Source organism: Phymastichus coffea, unplaced genomic scaffold (genome assembly GCF_024137745.1).
Source record: "Phymastichus coffea isolate CEN01 unplaced genomic scaffold, Cenicafe_Pcof_1.1 PCOF00047, whole genome shotgun sequence".
Lineage (NCBI taxonomy): Eukaryota > Metazoa > Arthropoda > Insecta > Hymenoptera > Eulophidae > Phymastichus > Phymastichus coffea.
Window position 1 is genome coordinate 41667 of NW_026706858.1, and position 19595 is coordinate 61261.

General features: G+C 42.1%; 4 protein-coding genes and 1 pseudogene across 12 annotated transcripts; 1 reads left to right on the forward strand and 4 right to left on the reverse strand.

The window, feature by feature from the left end:
* Window positions 1-179: 179 nt before the first annotated feature.
* LOC131665049 (kelch-like protein 10) lies at window positions 180-3301 on the reverse strand. Its single transcript, XM_058936648.1, has 9 exons — window positions 3144-3301; window positions 2730-3055; window positions 2552-2668; window positions 2282-2493; window positions 1907-2199; window positions 1742-1830; window positions 1343-1686; window positions 1138-1252; window positions 180-1080 (listed from the first exon to the last, which is right to left on the reverse strand). The coding sequence occupies exons 1-9, from the start codon at window positions 3284-3286 to the stop codon at window positions 854-856; spliced, it is 1866 nt and encodes a 621-aa protein (XP_058792631.1). The 5' UTR covers window positions 3287-3301; the 3' UTR covers window positions 180-853.
* An 87-nt stretch (window positions 3302-3388) lies between these two features.
* LOC131665047 (ankyrin-3-like) lies at window positions 3389-7324 on the reverse strand. 5 transcript variants are annotated; one of them, XM_058936647.1, is made up of 4 exons: window positions 7078-7324; window positions 6204-7023; window positions 5650-6090; window positions 3389-5574 (listed from the first exon to the last, which is right to left on the reverse strand). In XM_058936647.1, the coding sequence occupies exons 2-4, from the start codon at window positions 6255-6257 to the stop codon at window positions 4318-4320; spliced, it is 1752 nt and encodes a 583-aa protein (XP_058792630.1). In that variant the 5' UTR covers window positions 6258-7023; window positions 7078-7324; the 3' UTR covers window positions 3389-4317. The 5 variants fall into 5 exon arrangements, with proteins under 5 accessions (XP_058792630.1, XP_058792629.1, XP_058792626.1 ...); XM_058936646.1 differs by having other exon boundaries at window positions 3389-6090; window positions 6834-7023; window positions 7078-7323; XM_058936643.1 differs by having other exon boundaries at window positions 3389-6090; window positions 7078-7323.
* A 2581-nt stretch (window positions 7325-9905) lies between these two features.
* LOC131665091 (hydroxysteroid dehydrogenase-like protein 2) lies at window positions 9906-11896 on the forward strand (annotated as a pseudogene).
* A 100-nt stretch (window positions 11897-11996) lies between these two features.
* LOC131665090 (protein 60A-like) lies at window positions 11997-16986 on the reverse strand. Of its 4 annotated transcripts, XM_058936707.1 has the most exons (6): window positions 15205-15241; window positions 14890-15087; window positions 13929-14308; window positions 13393-13854; window positions 12717-13302; window positions 11997-12651 (listed from the first exon to the last, which is right to left on the reverse strand). In XM_058936707.1, the coding sequence occupies exons 2-5, from the start codon at window positions 14892-14894 to the stop codon at window positions 12896-12898; spliced, it is 1254 nt and encodes a 417-aa protein (XP_058792690.1). In that variant the 5' UTR covers window positions 14895-15087; window positions 15205-15241; the 3' UTR covers window positions 11997-12651; window positions 12717-12895. The 4 variants fall into 4 exon arrangements, with proteins under 4 accessions (XP_058792690.1, XP_058792687.1, XP_058792688.1 ...); XM_058936704.1 differs by lacking the exon at window positions 14890-15087 and having other exon boundaries at window positions 15205-16986; XM_058936705.1 differs by having other exon boundaries at window positions 14688-15326.
* A 232-nt stretch (window positions 16987-17218) lies between these two features.
* On the reverse strand, window positions 17219-19389 carry LOC131665035 (mRNA turnover protein 4 homolog). 2 transcript variants are annotated; one of them, XM_058936626.1, is made up of 5 exons: window positions 19221-19389; window positions 18966-19121; window positions 18817-18890; window positions 18504-18740; window positions 17219-18425 (listed from the first exon to the last, which is right to left on the reverse strand). In XM_058936626.1, exons 1-5 carry the CDS (start codon window positions 19246-19248, stop codon window positions 18294-18296), a joined length of 627 nt encoding a protein of 208 aa, XP_058792609.1. In that variant the 5' UTR covers window positions 19249-19389; the 3' UTR covers window positions 17219-18293. The 2 variants fall into 2 exon arrangements, with proteins under 2 accessions (XP_058792609.1, XP_058792608.1); XM_058936625.1 differs by having other exon boundaries at window positions 18817-19121; window positions 19221-19387.
* Between the last annotated feature and the right edge of the window lie 206 nt (window positions 19390-19595).

Here is a 19595-nt window from a genome sequence, read left to right on the forward strand (position 1 = left end):
AATCACTTATTTTAGAAATATATTTTCATTCACCGTACAAAGACAAAATAACATTGAACAATTGATAGAATACACGGTAAACCCATGTGTTTAAATTTAAACGTTTAATATGACGTCACCCATAAGAAATACATTATCCTCAATTTTAAACACTTCTAAACGTTTAAATTCAGCGACAATGTATTTCTTATGGGTGACGTCACAATTACACGCTTAAAACGTTTAAATTTAAGCACATAGGATTTTAAGGTTTTGCCGTGTATACATTTTCGGTCTTATCGTTTTCCGTCCAGTAGAAAAAGTGCCGAGCTTACCGAATGCTCAAGCTTACTTAATAAATAATAAATGTCGGAAATGCTGACAAATAGTCAATTCGTAGTATTGCATTTATTGTAAATATATGTATGAGGACACCGCGTTTAGAGAAAGAATTTGTGTTTTGAAGTAAAGTATATCTAAATCTAACGAGTTTAAGGCAATCGATCTGCCGGCATTGTCAAAAAGAATTCGTTAGGGCTTAAAAATCGTGAAATACAAACTGTCGAATGAAAATTATTGTACAGCAATGGCAAGTGACATCGAGCCGAGACGATCGATTGTCACGAGTGTTCGGTTCTATCGATCTCTCTCGACAGAAAAAGCCAGGTCGAAAAAATAAATAATCGCGCGAAAAGGCAAGCTAGAAAGAGAAGGCGGGGTTAAAATAGCCGACAGCGCGGATTCGAGAGGCGAAGCCAACGACAAAAATCAAAAATCAATGGTTAAAATGTAAAACAACTGGTGGCGCCGTGAGTCTCGGTCGTCTCGGATCCATCTCTCGTGAAAGTCTCAACAAGCGGCGGCTCGGCAGCGGTCATCTGGCGATGACCGCCGTCGCGCTGACTCTCCGGGGCTTCTGCCTGTACTGCTTGACGAGTCTCGGCGCCGGGGTCTGCTTGTGATAACTGTAGTCTCGCGCGTTGTCCAGGCCGGCGATCACGCAGACGCCGAGGGCGCTTCGGCAGACGTTCATCGACGAGGCCACGTACCACTGGTTGCTCTCGGCGTCGTAGCACTCGACGCACGAGATCGGCAGCCAACCTGCGCGCAGCCAGCGAATCAGCACGTATGCGCGGTCCACGGCCCGAGCGAGCGTACCATCGTATCCGCCGATGACGAAAATCAGCTCGTCGAGAACGACGCTGGCGAAGTTGCTGCGAGGCACGTACATGTCCGGCACCGGCTGCCAGGCGTCGGGCTGCCCCGGCTCGTACTTCTCGACTGCGATACTCGACAAAGCCGGGCCGTGTCATCGTCGTGACAGAGGTCGAGCGATCGAGCGGCCGAGCGGTCGCGCGTCGACGTTCTCACCTGAGCTCAAGCGTAGCCGGCCGTCGAAGCCTCCGACGACGTAGAGGCATCCTCTGAAGGCCACCAGCGACACGCCGGCTCTGGGCACGCGCATCGGCGCCAGGTAGGTCCACTGGTCGGTCGCGGGGTCGTAGACCTCGGCCGACCTCAAGATGAACAGACCGTCGTAGCCGCCGGCCACGTAGACCTTGCCGTCGAGCGTCGCGCAGCTGGCGTCCGATCGCGGCCAGTTCATCGGTGCAATCATCTCCCACTGGTTAGCCGCCGGCTCGTAGCGCTCGCACGACGACAGCCGCGTCAGTCCGCCCTTGCCTCCCAGCGCGTAGATTTTGCCACCTGCAAGCCGACGTCGTCGGATCGAAGGCGCGCGAAAGCCGGGCGAAGCCCGTACCCGTGGCGCAGACGCTCACGTAACACCTGGCTTGGTACATGCAAGCCTTCTCCGTCCACTGCTTCGTCGAGGGGTCGAAGCAGCGCACGCTATTCAGGCACTTTCTGTCGAGCGAGAAGGAGGCGTGAAGCGTCAGCGACCGGACGAGCCGGCGGAGTCGCGCACATGGCTCGCTCCTTCCTCGCCTCGTAGCCGCCGACGACGTAGATCAGACCGTTCAAGGCGCACATCCCGTGGTACGCCCTGGGCCGGGCGTCCACGTGGGAGCACAGGAACCAGCGATTGGCCCTGCCGTCGTAGGTCTCGACGAAGTTGACGGGCGAGCCCGAAGTCCAGCCGCCCACGGCGAAGAGGATCTCGTGCGGCACGCGCGGCCGCGTCATCCGGTCGACCGAGCCGCTCTTCCAGTGGCGGGCCTTGAGGTACGCCGAGACCGGCGCCAGCACGTCCCTGCAGCCCTGCGCGGACGAGGCCGAGTGGATGATCGGGTGATCGGCCGAGCGCCTCCGCGCCTCCGCGCCTCCGCGCCGCCGCGCCTACTGGGTTGCGCTCGACGCTCCAGCCGTGCACGCGCTCCCGGAAGAAGCGCGAGCTCATCAGCCCGTAGCGCGGACAGCCGAGCAGCCGCGGCAGCTGCGCCGCGCGCTCGCTCGGGCGCCACTCGGTCCACGCCCGCACGGCCTCGAACACCAGCTCCTCCGTGCGCGCGTTCAGCTCGTCGTCGCGCAGGATCGCCTCCAGCTCGTCGCACTCTGCAGCGCCGCCAACTGAGCATCGCGCGGTCGGCGACCCGGCCGGTCGGCCGCTTACCTAGCTCCACCAACTCGGCGCTCTCCTCCAGAATCTCGCGGAAGTGGCGGCGCACGTACTTGCGGCCCCTCTCCTCGAGGTCGCGGCAGAAGTAGTGCCTGGCGAACTTGCAGATACCTGGCGAGGAGCGAGCCGTCAGACGCGCGCCCGAGCCTGCGCCCGGCGAGCGACGACGAACCCAGGCAGTTGTCGGGCCTCAGCTGGTCGAGCAGGAACCGACAGCACAGCTGCACGACCCCGAGCACCTCCAGGCGGTCGGCGAGCGGCAGCAGCTGCTGCACGTTGTCGGCCGTGACGCGGCAGCTGCCGGTGTAGACGTAGTCGAGCACGAGGCCGAGAGCGTGGCCGGGGGCGTCGAGCCTCGAGCGCGACGTGCTCGGACTGAGCTCGTTGGTGAAGAGCGCGCGGAAGTAGGGGCTGGCGGCCGAGAGGACGACTCGGTGCACGGGGAACTCGCGCTGGTCGCAGCTCACCAGCTGGCCGTCGCAGAGCTGCCCCCGGGACCTGGTCGCAGCGGAGAGCGGGAGTGAGGCGCGGAAGAGAGGCGCGAGTGGGGCAGAAGCGCGGCGGGCCGCGGCGAGACCGAGCCAACCTCAGCTCCGACCAGACCAGATGAAACGCAGCCGGCGCGCCGGCGCTCGGCCCGCACACGCATCGCGGCCGTCGCGAGCTCCCCTCGGCCTCGGCCCGCTCCTTCCTCGCGCGCTGCGCCGACTTCGGCTCCGGCTCCTCCATCCTGCTCCGACGACCAGGCGCGCGAGGCTGCGCTGTCGCGGCACAATTTTCGAGCTGCTGCGCTGATGATAATTCGACCCCAACTGCCGCGGCGACGGCGACGGCATTCGGCCCACTCACCTTTGCCGGGAGAGTCGCGCGGCTCTCGTTGGCGCTGCACCTATTCATAGTATCGCCTGCCGCGATCCTCGACGCGTCACCTTGCTGTTTGCGATTTCGAGGTTCTGTGTATCCATGTGAATTTGGCCGACTTGGTTGGCGCACTTTGACTGTACGATGCTCACCTTTCGAGAGAAATGTAAACAAAACATTAACTACGCGATGTTTGTCAGGATTTGGCTTTACTTTAACATATTTTTTTTAACATTGAGGAAATGGCACAAAGGCTGCCTAACAAAATGAAAAATAATAATTAGAATTCCAAAGACGTTTTGGTAACATTATTCTGTGTGTTGCAGTAGCACTTTTCAAACACATTTTTATTGTTCAGGCTATTCTATTTATATTAGCCATATAAAAGTTTACATAATACGTTACAAATATTATCAGAGACTTAGTTTATCGTGAATATTAACAATCAATAAAATATTTTTATTTGAAAAAAGTGTGGCAGTTTGACAATTGTATTTAAACATCACAGCCCACTTACAATTGTTCAATTAGATAAATAAACATGAAATTCGCACAGAATCCTTTATTCTAATATTTTTTGAAGATTTTATAAAACACGCTAGAAATACAAGTTGGGCATTCGATTTATTGTCATTATTAATACACAACAGTTAAGTTAACCTACGAATAATGAATTGGGAAAAAAACATGAATTGTATACATGCAATTGCTTATTCGAAAGTTAATAGAATAGTATTAACCGCACACTAACGTTTATTGCCAATGTTATTAGTTAGGCACTAACTTTATTGTCAATTTGTCAGCCGCAGAAAGCAATAATTTGCACGAAATTGTAGCTTTTTGGGTTGAAGGAAAACAGTAGCAGAAGCATTACGATTATAAAATGGTATGAAAATTTATTAAAATTGTACAAAAAGATTATCTAAATGGAAGGGTTCCGATTCTTGAAGGCTGTAAACGCTACAGACAGTCTTTAATTGATCACAGTTAAAATAGTCAACAATTTCACTCAGAATTTCGTGATAATTTTTAATACGATATCTAAAAAGCTTATTCATCACAATGACCGCTTGTTCATTTAGCTGCGCTAGATGAATTGCCTTGCCAACTCGCTTTCGTAAACATATTGAATAATAAGGCTCCAAAGTGAGATTTTTCAACTGCTTTCTAAACCTTGGAGCAAATTCTTTATTACGCGCATATCTCGTGATTTTTGATTGGCTCTCAGTCAGAAGTTTATACATCGTAACGGTTTCGTGCACGCTCGTGTTCTTCAACATTCGGATCTGCTGCTCGCATCTTTCGAACTGCGCCTTGAAAGTATCCCGAGAATAAATCTTGCTACGAATGGCGTCGGTAATAGCTTCGCCGAGGCTTTCTCTCATTGCCAGATGCGCGATCACGGGCTCGAGCAGATTTTCATGGCACTGCTGCGCGGCTACGTCGAAAACGGTCCGGCCATCCTGGAAACTGTACTGGGCATCGGCGCCGTGCTGCAACATCAGGCAGACGATTGGCAAGTGCTCTTTTCTCTGGCCGAAGGTGTAGCTGAACGCAGAGGTCAAGGGCGTCTGTCCATCTTCGCTCACGACGTTTGGATCGGCACCGGATTCCAACAGAAATTGCACTTTTTTGAGGGGGCCAAAGGTGGCTGCGAACGAGAGTACCGGCATCTTGATTGGGTTGGCCGTCGCGTTCAACTCGAGGCCACTGCCGCGCACTGCCTCTAGAGCGTCAGGGTCGTTGTTGGAAACCAAAGCGAGCAGCGAGCAATGCGGGTCCCATTCGAAGTCGTATTGCATTAGGGTGTTGATTGCCCAGAGCTTGCCGTTCTGCAATATGAACTGCGACGGCGTCATGCACTTTTCCGGCGTTGGCGCGAGCAAAGCGCCGTGCTCTATCAACGTCCTCAAGATCTTGATCTTTTGATCGGTGTCCTTGGAGAGTTGGTTGTACAGGTAAATGGGCGACAGTCCGTCCTCGTTCTGAGCGCCCACGTCCGCACCGTACTCCAAGAGTACCTTCACGTTTTGGAAATCGCCCAGTTTCACGGCCTCGTGCAACGCCGTCTCGTTAGTCTCGAGCTCGCGCTCGTCGACCGACCGGCCGTACTCCAGCATCAGTCTTGTTACATTGGCATCTCCGAGATAGATTGCCTTAACGAGTGAGCAATTAATCTCGGTCAGTCTTGAGATGAGCAGCTGCTCGTTGTGCCAACAATCTCTCCTTACCCTCTCCAAGATTATCTTGACGAGCTCGCGATACTTGTTCAGCAATTCGGACTCGCTCACGTCCAGCAGTATGTTTTTCCGAAATTTATACTTCGCTCTGTGCGGCAGAATGCTTCTGCCCCTCGCGTCGCGAAAGTACACGCTGGCGTTGTATCTGATCAGCAGCCTCGCCGTGTCGACGCTGTCGCTCTGCACTGCCAACATCAGCGGGCTGTTGCCGTAATGATCCCTGGCGTCCACCTCGTAGTTACTGTCTATGAGGTGCTGCGTCATCGAGACGTTGTTCGACTTGGCCGCGTAGTGCAGCAGCGTTTTTCCCGATGAATCGCTCGCGTCGGGATGCTCGTTTCGGAAAAATGACTCGAGCACCCTGATACTTCCGTTCTGTACGTAATCCAATAGAGCTTCGTTGAATCGAGGCTCACCGTCTATCATGGAAAACTGCAACAAAATTATACATGCTCGCTCGTATACTGCAACAACAAATCATTACAAATTCCACCGTCTTTCAAATAAGCTCATCTAACTAAACGAGAATTGCTGTTAATGCTTACAATTCTGATGTGCTCAAGTGATCGCTTCCGGCAATATGACGATAATAAATACATAAATACGATTGTACTATTGTCTCGGCGCGGTTAACCAGGGGCTGGCATTTTTTCACCAGCTGAAACAAGAACTTCAAGCCCCTAGATGCAATGCTTTCAGCGCTGATGCCGTTACTAACTAACCAACGAAATCCCGTTGCCCGAGCTTACGTTATGATCAAAGCCATCAATCGAGCAAGCACTACATACATTTAAATAAAAAGAAAAAAAAAAGAAAAAAAACATCGCCCAACTTTTCGTGTAATTATTTAAAAAGTGCGTAAATCATTCAAGATAATGTAGAAAATGCATGCACACATATTCAAATACCATCACTTAGCGATGCGACAATATTTTCCAAGCCGAATTATCAACAGTTTAGACACTCAAGCCTTGACAACGAAAACGCGACCAATTTCACCCACACATCTTATATGTGTATATCGACACCAAGGGAGAAGGCTTCACTAGCAGCATTCATAGGTCACTATTTATAGCAACATTCGAGCCATGTTCACAAAAATGACTTATATAATAAATCTTGTATAATATGCAACGATGGCTAGGCGACTGTAAAATCACTTTCTGCATAGGTACCGCAGTATCATCGCAATATTGTAACTGAGAAAGCACTCGTCATCATCACCACCATCACTGATATATATGATGAAAAAAGCAGAACATCATTCATTGTCGTCAAGTCGTCAAATCATTATCAACACCTCGTTATGCAGTCGCGAGCTGTACACGCCGAGCCATAAGTTAATTATAAGGAATCCGCTGCAAACTATAAGAACAACTTGTCGTTACCATTGCATATACACGTATAAAAGTTACTCACCACCATGTTAGGCTAGGCGTAATTGCAACTGCACTAAACTCATATGTCAATAGGCTGCACAGTACGCTGTCGTTACGACGCTTGAAGTCATTGCAATACAGCTGTTTTCGCAGCTAAACCGTGCATACTCGTTGTTTATCGTCTCGAGTACTGTCGAGTGGTTAGGAAACGACCAAGCACCAAGGTGCACACACCACAAACAATTAAATAGACAACAATTGTGAGTGTATAGCTTCGAGCATATATCTACTAGAGGCAGCCCGCAGGGCTGCCGAACTGACATCGGGTATAGAAAGAGATAGCGCGATTACCCGGGTAGGCTATCTCTCTCGTACCGCACGCAGATTGGCTGAGTGCGCTCCCCGCCATTATCCGTAGATATGGATATAGTTTTATATGTTGCGCGCTTCCAGGCTTAGGGTGCTCTTACATGCGAGCGGACAAACGTTCGAGCGGACAAGCGAACACCCAAAACTCATAAAATTTTGTCCGCCGGTCGAAAATTTTTTGTCCGCCGGCGGACGAACAAAGGGTTCTCCGTTGAAGGCTCCAGTATATTGGTATCTCGATAATTATCAATTGTTTTTTTTTTCAATAATGCCATTTGAAGCCATTCTCACGGCGTGCGGAAAGTAGCCTTCCACACGCGTTTATCGAGTTCTTTTTAGTACTTTTAGCTCTGCGGTTTGATAACTAATGATTTTAGCAGAAAAAGCTTCAGATAAAAGTTGTTCCTTATTATATTATCTACAAAAAAGTCAGTGAAGGCACTATTCTAAAATTATTATTTGACCAAAAAAATCACGAAAACCTGAAATGGTTTACAAAATTTCATGTTTTTTCTAAATTTGCAAGTAAACTAATGTATTTACAATAATGGCTACACTGACTTTTTTGTAGATAATATAATAAGGAACAACTTTTATCTGAAGCTTTTTCTGCTAAAATCATTAGTTATCAAATCGCAGAGCTAAAAGTACTAAAAAGAACTCGATAAACGCGTGTGGAAGGCTACTTTCCGCACGCCGTGAGAATGGCTTTAAATGGCATTATTGAAAAAAAAAACAATTGATAATTATCGAGATACCAATATACTGGAGCCTTCAACGGAGAACCCTTTGTTCGTCCGCCGGCGGACAGTTTTCCGTGCGCCAGCGGAGAAAGTTCTGTCCGCCAGCGGACAAAAAATTTTCGACCGGCGGACAAAATTTTATGAGTTTTGGGTGTCCGCTTGTCCGCTCGAACGTTTGTCCGCTCGCATGTAAGAGCACCCTTACGGTGTAAATGTCCGAGCGTTTATGTGTGTATAATATGTGGATTTTTGTATCGTAATTTATAGTTATTTGTACTTGTTATTTTTTATTCTCATTTAATATTTATGCGAATTTCAAAAAAAGTATTTTACTGAAAATTATGAAGTATAACAAGATGAACGTCGTTATAGATAAAATTTTTCCTATTATAATATATTTACTACGAATAAATATGTAAAAAACATTATTTTTTTCAATATTTATTGAAATCATTACTTAGGCAACCAGAACAACAACAATATATCGGTACATTAGTGATGATAACTTTCATTATTCTTATATTTATAAAAATATTATACCAGTTCGGTAACTTATAAAGTCGACTTCACGCTTTGAAAACGGATAACAATTACTTATTTAGTGAAATAATTTCAGTCTTAATCGTGATAACGTAATATCAGTTTAGTTCATTTCCTCCGAATGCGTTTCTTCAACAGATTCAAATTTTTTTGATCTTTGATGAGGCATTTTGCAATAGCATACGCGAGAAAAAAACAGAAAGTATGAAAAACTAAACTGGTATATAAAGCCATACATGCTTTGTATACAATCTGGAACTGGAAGTGCGCAACATATAAAACTACATTTATATATATAACTAATGGCGGGGAGCGCACTCAGCCAATCAGCGTGCGGTGCGAGAGAGATAGCCTATCAGGGTAATCGCGCTATCTCTTTCTATACCCGATGATGGTTCGGCAGCCCTGCGAGCTACCTCTAGTAGTACGTGCTCGATGGTCGAAGGCATGACCACGCCAGCGAGAAGTCCCGCGGACGGCCGACGATGTCTCTGCATTCGCGCGTGCGGTCTTGTGCAGAATGCCAGTAGCAGACCCTACAGAGAACCGCAGGTAGACGACGTAAATGAATCGGTCAATGACCCTTATTTCCACGTTCAAATAACTAATTGTTAACCTTTTCTTCTTTTTACGTTAGTGAAAGAAAATTGATAAGCGAGGCGTTGTTTTCCAGCTTGTGTTTCTTGTTCTACTCTGTATGCAGTATATAAAGATTATATTTTTGCGGCATATATAAATAGGGGCCGCACCAATATAGTTGAGACGACATTAACTCCTTCTTATTATCAATGTTGTTAGGCAAACGTAAAAATTGTACAAAATTATAGTGCCGGTAAATCAGCAATGCCACATTTTGTATTGTTATTACCATCGTAAAAAAAGGTTAGACTACCAATCGAGTTTAAGATCAAATGACTTATAACTTTTATTTTAATATAGGCTTTATTACATTCATAAAAATAATCTTACAAAATTTACTATAAAAATAGTAAAACTAGTGCATGACATAAAACTCAAAATATTTATCAAAAATTGTGAAAATTAAGCATTTAGAATTAATAAATTGTGTTGTTATTTTCAGTAAATACTCTTTATGCCTCAGCACATCCTGAGTATTCAGTATATTTATATTTAGTAACATCAATATCACTAGTTGCCTTGAATCCCATTGGTTTTGTTTTTCTGGAAGTGGCTAAGCACAGTGAAGGAGTAGACAATCGTACTGAAAGAAGTGATTGGGACATGCTTAAAGCAATTGCCAAAGGGATTGCTTTAAATCCTATACTAGTTATGACTGTTCTCGAAATCATTAGAAATCTCATATTCAGTCATAAGTTGCCAACTTTGCTCGAAGAAGTTCTAGAAGTCTTTGGAAATACATTCTCAGCAAGTGCTCTCTTTTAGCTTGAACTCATGATGGTTGGCAAAATTCACAAGCTCAAGGGTGTAGCATTAGTAATACCAGGAATTCTCATTTCTGTTAAACTTCTAGTCCTTTCATTAGTTATTAGAGAATCTGTGATACTACTGAATACTGGAGAAAATTCCACAGACACATTTGATTTGATTCCTACTGCTCCAGCTTTATTTATTTTCACACTGCATTATAATAATGATATTGATCTGATTGTTTCGCCTATGGTTGTGTGTACTATCCTGTCTGCCCCTTTGATGTTTATATCAGCAAAATTAATAAGTGCTATTAAAGGAGAAGTATCACCTGCTGATGAAGGTAAGCGAACTTAAAAATTTCAAACATATTGTTAGTGAATATCTTATTTCACGCTCATTATGTGAATGCTTTGTAGTTGAAAAGGTTGGTGGAAAAGCTCTACCATGTATAGTTGATGTAAGAAATGAAACTCAAGTTGCTAATGTTGTTAAAAATGCAGTGGATAAATTTGGAGGAATTGATATTCTAGTCAATAATGCCAGTGCAATTTCTCTGACTGATACTTTGAATACTGAAATGAAGAGATATGACCTCATGAATCAAACCAATGCAAGAGGAACTTTTCTAATGTAGGTTGAAGAGTCTTGTTTCTTATATCTTTTATAAAAAATGTAATTTTATAGGTCAAATCTTTGTCTACCTCATCTGTTGAAAAGTAAAAATCCACACATAATCAATTTAAGTCCACCTCTAAGTATGCATCCAATCTGCTTCAAGAATCATATTGCCTATACAATAGCAAAATATGGTATGTCTATGTGCGTTCTTGGTATGGCAAAGGAATTCAAAGATTAAGGAGTTACTGTTAATGCTCTGTGGCCTAAGACTGGTAATAATTATTATATTTAAAACTTAATTTTTTGTTATAATTAGTTTAGTTAAAACTCATTTATTTTGTTTTTTTCAGCTATTCACACTGCAGCCATGGAAATATTGGCAGATTCAGAATCAGCGAGAATTAGTCGGAAACCAGAAATTGTAGCTAATGCTGTTTATGCTATTATGTGCAAGGACAGTAAAGATGTGACTGGCAATTTCTTTGTGGATGAAGATCTATTGAAGAATGAAGGTGTTAGTGATTTTGTTCAGTATGCTTGTGATCCATGTACGTAATCCCATTCTACAATATCTAATAAATTGCTAATTTTGTGGAATTATATTGTTTTTAATAACAAATTTTATTTTTATAGCAAATGCTGATAACCTTATGCTGGATTTCTTCCTAGATATCGATAAAATAGACCCAAGAATGGTTGAAAAAGAAGTGCAACGGAATCAGAAATTAAGTCAAGCAAGTAGAGGAAGTGGTGGAAAAATTGAAATGATATTAGGTGGGGAAGAAGGCGAAAATATAGAAGAGGACGGCTCAGATGGATTCAATAGTGATTATTCAGTTGAAGATGGGCAATAATCGTATTATAAATGTAAACATACTTTTGTCAGTTTATAAAATTAATGGACCATCTGGGTATGTTTTTTATATTATTTATTTTTATTTTGAAGAATGAGTGAAATTAAATGATATATATTCTATATTTTTTAGTTTATTTGCTGGTATAGTTCCTAGAGTGACCTGGATATCAATAGGTGGATTTATTTTCTTTTGGTATATACAAAAAGTCCAAAGCTATTTTGGATTTCTAACTGGAAAATGATTTTATAAATTGTTTGTACCTTCGTTCAATGTTCATTAGATTAATTGTTTTGGATAATTACAATTAATATTTTTAATTACAATTTCGTTAGAAAAATATGTTGAATATTTTAAAAGATTATATAAAATAGTTTATTATTTTAATATAAAGTTTTACGTATAAAATATAATAAAATTTTATAGATAAATATTCTGCATTGTTGCTGTACCCTAATTTAACCATTTTTACAAAACTTTGCTTATAAAAAGAATCAACATTCTTTGTAACTTTTCAGACTACAATTTGGATTTCAAACTGTCCATCAGTTTTTCTAATTCCATGGCCTTTTGAATATTTCCGGTCACTTTCAATTTTCCCATCATAAATGCAGTTGTTGCTGGTTATTGGAATGGTTCTATAGAGAAAACCAAAAGTGCTCAAATCAAATGTGTCGGTGGAATTTTCTCCATATAGATAAGATACAACTTCATGAAAATGAAATTTTTTGTAACCTCATCGGATTCTCATCACTGCGAGGAGTGGCGTCGCGTTGCGGGCAAGTTACCGATCCCCTCCTCGTTCTTGACTTTGGGCTCGACTGCTTCTGGCGGGGCGCTCTTTCACGATGACGATCGGGACTTCTGCAGCTCAACCGATGTCGTCGTTGCCATTTGCGTGGCCACGGTTGGCCGCACGACCATTATCGGCTTGACGGCTTGAGCTGGTAACGAGTTGTCCTCTGCGCGCCGGAGAGTGGTCCTTCCGATGTCTACTTGGTGCAAGCGCCTATTTATCTCCTCCACGGTCTCCAACGAGAAAGGGCCGCACCAGTTTAGTTGTGATGCCATCAATTCCTCCTTACCATCAATGTCGTTCTGTAATAGAAGATAAAATAATAAAAATCTAGTTAAAGAGGATGCCGAAGGCATGCGTTGCTCACCTTGTCTTCCTTGTCGTCTTCTTATTTGTTATAAAAATTAAAATTAAAAATTAAGGATCGCTAGGGATTTGCATCGGCTCTTTCTAATCTGATCTCGTAATCGTAGCGTGATTTTTCCGATGGGACTAGTCGGAAGGCTGCTGCACTAATGAAATCGTTAGGCATCCGCAGTATGACTTTCAACAGCAACCACAGTCTCTCACAACTATCTGGCGGTAGATCTTGTAAGCGAAATCGTCTCCATCATGGGAGTAAAAAACGGGCAAATCGTCGTATTTGCGGGGTGCGCACAGGACGCGGGGAGCCAGACCCGGTTCGATAAAGTGCACGAGAGTCTGCACGAGGGCATGGTTAGTGGCGTTCATGTGCGCGGCTAACGGGAAACGGCACTCCCCATGGCAGTAGTTTGCGTCGAAGCCGTCCGGCTCGACGATGTGCTTGTTGAAGTCCAACTCGCTGAAACGCACGTGAAGCCAATACATCGAGCAGCTTGTTTTCCGATGACGCTGGTTTTCGTACACTCCCGAGTACGGATTCTCCAGGTAGTTCCTCGTCGTCGTGCTGCGTTGTTTCCTTATGCTCCCCTCTGAAACATGAACAATTCGCGGCACTCGCTTGGTCGCTTGCTCAACAAATACCAGCGCCAACCCAGACATTATAGAAACGCCGACTGTACCTGTCATGTGAGTTGAGTCATGGTATAGCTTCACGAAGTAGCCAACGAGAAACGCTTTATTCTGTGGCTCGTCCAGTACCAACACTTGGCTGTCGTCATCGTCGTGCTCCAGATTGACAGTTGAAAGATGTACCTCGAAACTGCAATTGGCGCAACTCAACCAGCGTCTCAAAACTCGGCCTGTATCAAACTTGATCCAGCCGTCTTTGGTCACGTTTATCGAGTCGACGAAACCTTCCAAATCGAACAGTGAAATTCGCCAAGTGCTACCGACAGTTGGCTTCACGTAGACTTGCAGTTCTGACCGGAATGCGTTGCTGGACTCTGGCCTCTTGGACAAGTCAAACCATAACTTATTTTTTGCCTGACTCCCGTTCCTCGAAAGAGCCGAGTAGGATAAAATCACATCGCTATCTTTGATTGTTTTGAGGTCTGCGTCAGTGAATTTGAACGATGATGCATCTGGGGAGAGGAATGATTGTTAATGATACAAATTCGAGTGCAACTTGGAGGCGCGACAAAATTATTGTACCAACCGTCACGTTTTCCCAAGTTGATTCTGTAAACGTCATGTACGAAACGAGCAGCTGGACTGTTTAGCCGCAGAGTTGCATTGCGTGAGCGATTGACTTTGGTTGGCAAATTGAGCATTTTCAAAATTTTTTTGACAAAAGCTCGCTTCTCCCGCCGGGAAACAAACTGATGAGGAACGGTTTGATTCTCATCGTTTTCTACGTAAATGCCGCCACGGGCAATCTTTTGGCACGATCCAAGTGGCTGAATTGTTGAGAGTACTAGTAGTAGAAGCTGAATGCCAGATATTCGAGAATAGTTCATCTCAAACGAACTAACAGAATGATATTCGTAGTACAACATTTTTACGAAAACGAATCTATATTTTTGGAAATAAGTCCCACTGGAACAATTGAGAAAGAATGACATAAGTCAGAGTCATACTGCGGCATTAAATATTTATTGACCGTTGTACACAACTGTTCGCTTGAAGCTACTATCCGAGAGAAAGTGGGAAGGATAGAGAGAGAGGGAGAGAGAAAGACAAAACGGAACTAAATGGTCCTGTGTAAATTTGTCGACAAGAGTTAATTGTCCGAGATTGGAAAAGATACCGTTGCGTTTCAATACGAGCACGTTACAATAAACACAGGAACGACAATGGCAAGCGAGATGGGTTTGCATTGTCCGCAGTTTATTGATTCGCATAGTCGACAATTGTGAACACGATGTATCCAAGATTTTTGGGGTAAAGCGCGGCGCTGGCCAGCCGGTGGACGAACCTCGCGTCTCTCTTGGATGTCCGGAAGTTGCCCGTGATCGCGATGTGCAGCGCGCGTACCCCGTTGGCCGCGACGGCGTGCACGAGCACGCTGTTGCCCTCGCGATCGCAAACGCTCGTGTAGACGTCCCAACTGGCCCACGGCCCCAGATCCAGGGCGTTGCGGTTGTACATCAAGAGGACGAGGGGCGTGCAAGGGGTACCTCATCAGCAGACGCAGCGTCCTCGTGTACTCGAAGCACTGGAACTTGGTTCTCGCGATCGGCCTGACCGGTAGGATGATGGAGGCATCATTCCGCAGTTAGTACAGCTGTACGGCCGTGTAGCCGTTCCAGTTGCGTGCGTTCTTCCTCGCGACCCGCAGGTCCTACCGCTCGACCGCCTTGTGCAGCGTCACTAAGCTGGAAGACGCTCGGCCGAGGGTAAGTTGCGAGCCGTGCTAATTTAACTATTGTGCTCTTTCCACTTATAAATAACCGGCACGTCTCAAAGGGGCTCGGCGAGCGCTTTCCACTTACTGTATTATTCTATCTATTGCGTTTACGCTGCTGTCTTCAGGCTCATTTGAGGAACTCCCGTTTCGTGCCGTGCACCTTAGAACAAACGAGATCTTAGATACACAGCTGTTTATCAACAAGGCTGAATTGCCGTAATCAAGAAGATTAAAGCAATACAGGCAGTACTGCGATCCCCGGCGTCTCTTATATTCTCTCTGTTTTCTCGATACTTCAAGGTCAAGATGGGGATCAGCATCTAGACGGCCTAACTTTATACACTCGAAACAAATGCATATCGCCAAAAGATCGCTAGTCCAAAGATATTTTATTCGGAAAATGCTTTCCATTTTACCCCTGGGTATTTCGGTTATTGGGCTATTAAGCCAGCGATACCGTTCGGCACGTTTAACGCGATAATCCTTTTGACTGCAATTTTCGCACCATCGATTTTAAACTAATCTTATAATGATTTATTGTAAAATAAATGTAAAGTTTCTCTTTCGTTTGAGCTCTTAACAATTTAAGTCTTTCGCAAAATTTCTACATCTCCATTATCCAAATAATCAAATATTTGATACATTATCACGGCGAAACTTTAAAATCCTATGTGTTTAAATTTAAACGTTTCAAGCGTGTAATTGTGACGTCACCCATAAGAAATATATTGCCGCTGAATTTAAACGTTTAGAAGTGTTTAAAATTGAGGACAATGTATTTCTTATGGGTGACGTCATATTAAACGTTTGAATTTAAACAAAATTGCAATTGGTTTGTTGCGTTCAACTTTGTCTATCGGTTTGTCGAGCATCTGATGTAACGCGCAAAAACAAATCCTGAACGTCGGCACCGTGATGCAAGCGCAGCTCGAGGATGTCGCTGACTTTCGTTTCCTCGTCTCTTTTTACAACCTATTCATAAATAAGATTGTAATAAATGTCTGGCCGTTGCTGCTTTTGTTCTAGCAAATACTCGACTTTATCTAGGTCATAGTTCTCCGCGACTAACGGTAGCAGCGGTTATCAGACCCCAACGAAAATTGGGATGAAAAAAAGTAGTTATAAAGCAAGCGATTACACACATAATTATAGCCTCAACTTGTGTGTGATTATTCATGGTCTGAAGTATTTTCTTCTTTAATCCGAATAAGTAATGATACTGTTCGTCCAAATTCAACAATTGGCTGCACTACATTTTCCAGTAACTTGCATGCCCCTGCGTACGCTCGTATGTGTAGCCAGCGCCTAAATAATTTTGATTTATTTAATTTAATCAAAAATATGAAACAAAAATTATCGATCAAGATTTCCAGGTCAAGAAACGTCTGCTGTTTAAACATTTATTATAATCATTAGTCGTTTAGTAAGCGTATTATATTTAGGATCACACGGTTATAATATTACCTCTAGTAATACTTGTAATAAATTTTACTTGATGAATTTATCGTAAAAAGTTCTTACTAGGTCCCAATAAGTATAAACTACTATTTCGAAAAGCAGATAACAAGTTGAATTAATACAAGTAAATTAATAAATTTGTTTGGTTGTTTCGCAGTGCCATAGTGAATGTTAAATCAAAATTATTTAATCAGATGGCTTAAGTCTAATTGTAATCAAATATATAAGAATGTTTATATAATGAAAGTATTGTAACATCTTCCCTTTTATAAAAAAGTGATGGATGCCATGTTGAAACATTTTATTCGTAATCTAATTAGATGAGATACGGTCACGTGATGTACTATCATGTAGCGGCAAATGAGCGTATATATGAGGTTTCAAGTTGAGATTTTAGCAATAAAAATTTAATTTATCATAATTGATATAGATCATTTTGAAGATAACAAAAGTAAAAAAAGTAGGCTGCAGCATTATTTTTTAACATTCATTTTGTGAAACTAGAAGCGAATAAATCGTTGCCTAAAAACAAAAGGTTCAAGTCGTTCTAATTATTTTCTATTGCTAATCTATAATCTAATTGTCGTAACTTCGCAATGTTTATTCAAAAAGTAGGATGAATGTTTGATAATAATTTGGCCTATATTGTTGAAAAGAACTGAAAGATTATTTATTGCAGTTTTCGATGTGATAAATCATTTGGAATATGCGGAACGGTTTCACTAATACACATTTTTCTACTGAGATTGAAAAATCCATCTTTAAAAACAGTAATTTATGTTAAATATGTTAATGAATATAACAATGAGAAATAAAAAAGAAAGATAAATGTGCGCTTATAAAATTTAAGCATGTTTGATCCTATATATATTTTTTTTTCCTATATAAAAAAGTGATGGCTTGCCGAGTGAAGTCATTTTATTTATCATCTGATTGACTAAATGTAGTCACATTGTTATGAGTAAATCGGAACTAAATAATAGACTGTGGCGTTTTACATCGATTAATACTCGATCAAATTAAACGAATAAAAAGAAGTATAATAATTTGTAGGCATTCAGAAGACAATAGCGTCCACTTCCATTCTCTCGACAGCCACTCTAATTACATTTATTTACAGGACATATAAATTTATAGAAAATCTTTATTGTAAAGTTTAACTTTGAATAACTATCATCAACAATGAAGAGAATTATAAATCGATATTTCACATGAAATTCTGAAAATGAATTTCGGTGCATTCGATACCGATAATTTATTGAAAAAATTTTTTAGAATTGAATTTACAAAAGTAAACAGTCTCCAAATAGTCCAGGATGAAAAATTGAAAAAACAGTTAAAATAACATAATCTGTTGATATGGAGATATCCTAGAAAAAACTTCAAACCATATACTGATATTTTTGTTTAAAAATAAAGAAAATTACAACAATTATTTATCGATTTCAATGTATGGTAAATGAGTTTAGGTTTACGATTCGATGTGATTCCCATTCATCATATATTAAAATCGATAAATACCTGTTCAATTGAATACTATTACGAAATTATTCTTGAAACAACCATAAGATTTGACAAAATACCGAAACATTAGATACGATTCGATGTCGTTCCTTTCTCTTATATATTGAAACTGATAAAAAACTTATAGTATTATAAGCAACTTATGTACACTTTACAGGAAATAAATTATTATTATTGTTATTATAATCTTAACTATTGTTCTTCCATCTTTTCTTCCGTTTCTTCTTCTGTATTGCTTTTAGCAAGATCTTTGTAACCATGTTTCTTTGTGTAAACTCCAATAGGAGTTAGTTTGAATGTAGCCAGTGGTATTCCCAAGAGTTTCTAAAACATAATAAGTATTTTAAAAAACATTTCTATTTAATAAGTATTCTGTAAGTTTTTGAATTTCATTCAAGTTACCAATATCCTAGCTGATTCTGGTGTCAAAGCCTGTCCCTGTTTGCAAACTGTGTATTCTTTCAAAAGTGTTACAATACCTTTGTCCAGAGTAGTAGGCATACCCAATACCCTCAAATGTGGCTCTATGGCATGAGAAAAATCTGGCAAAGGACCAGCAGATAATCGAACTGTTTTAGTTGCAACAAACCCTGCCCGAGCATAGTCATTTTCTTCAAATTCCTTCATCCATTTAAGGACCTGAATGAAGATAAAAATATAAATATGACATTTTTGTTAACAATCGTCAATAAAAGAAAATTATTAAAAATATTACCTTATTTTTGTTTTCATTTGTAAAAAATAATCCACATTGTCCTTCGAGCCTTACTGACAGTTTAGAAAGACCTTCTGAAATTTCAGTTTCTAGTGTTTTTCCCAAGGCCAGGGCTACAATTTTGTTTTTGCCAAAGAAAAATCTACTACCTTTCCATTCTTCCCTTATTTCTTTTAGTTTGTTATTGCGCATGTTATCCACAGAAAACAATATAATGGTTTTAAACTGTTCCACACACGATCGAACATCATTAACAATTTGTTGCTTTAATTCTAAACCTTTTTTTTTAGTTTTGGTGAGTGAAACTGTAATAAATTATGATATTAATAGTCTTAAATATAATTAACCTAAATTTTGGAACATTCTAGTTGACAGTATTAGAGATTTGGGTTTGATAAACTTACTTTTCTTATCCCTTTTTAACTTTGGCATTTTGAGATTTGAAATGAAAATTAAACAATTATAAAATAATGAATTGTTTACTTAAATCAAAAGCATGCTAAATATTTGACAAATATTCTAGCACGTGGTAAACACGTTATGCTAACCTGAAGGTGCGATTTCATGAAAGCAACAGGGAACGGGCAACAGGTTATATAGGAACGAAAAAGTGGCGGTGTGGGGAATGTTACCGTGCGATTCAATACTATTACATCTGCAGCAACTCGTTACTGTGAGTTACTTAGTTTAAATTAATTGAAAATTTCAATGTATTATATAATAATTGTTTTTTCATCCGTTATAAAAAAAAATCAGGGACTGCAGTTATTTTTCTTTTT

Coding starts and splice junctions, on each gene's coding strand:
- LOC131665049 (XM_058936648.1), bottom strand. CDS start 3,286: ATGGAGGAGCCGGAGCCGAAGTCGGCGCAGCGCGCGAGGAAGGAGCGG. Junction 3,056..3,143: donor CTGGTCTGGTCGGAGCTGAG/GTTGGCTCGGTC, acceptor CGCTGCGACCAG/GTCCCGGGGGCAGCTCTGCG. Junction 2,494..2,551: donor CGCCGAGTTGGTGGAGCTAG/GTAAGCGGCCGA, acceptor GCGGCGCTGCAG/AGTGCGACGAGCTGGAGGCG.
- LOC131665047 (XM_058936643.1), bottom strand. CDS start 6,257: ATGTATTTATTATCGTCATATTGCCGGAAGCGATCACTTGAGCACATC. Junction 6,091..6,203: donor CACTTGAGCACATCAGAATT/GTAAGCATTAAC, acceptor ATTTTGTTGCAG/TTTTCCATGATAGACGGTGA.
- LOC131665090 (XM_058936704.1), bottom strand. CDS start 15,530: ATGGAAAGCATTTTCCGAATAAAATATCTTTGGACTAGCGATCTTTTG. Junction 14,309..15,204: donor GCAATAGATAGAATAATACA/GTAAGTGGAAAG, acceptor CAATTGTTCCAG/TGGGACTTATTTCCAAAAAT. Junction 13,303..13,392: donor TGACTCAACTCACATGACAG/GTACAGTCGGCG, acceptor TTCATGTTTCAG/AGGGGAGCATAAGGAAACAA.
- LOC131665035 (XM_058936625.1), bottom strand. CDS start 19,248: ATGCCAAAGTTAAAAAGGGATAAGAAAA. Junction 19,122..19,220: donor GTTAAAAAGGGATAAGAAAA/GTAAGTTTATCA, acceptor AATTTATTACAG/TTTCACTCACCAAAACTAAA. Junction 18,741..18,816: donor CAAATGAAAACAAAAATAAG/GTAATATTTTTA, acceptor ATCTTCATTCAG/GTCCTTAAATGGATGAAGGA.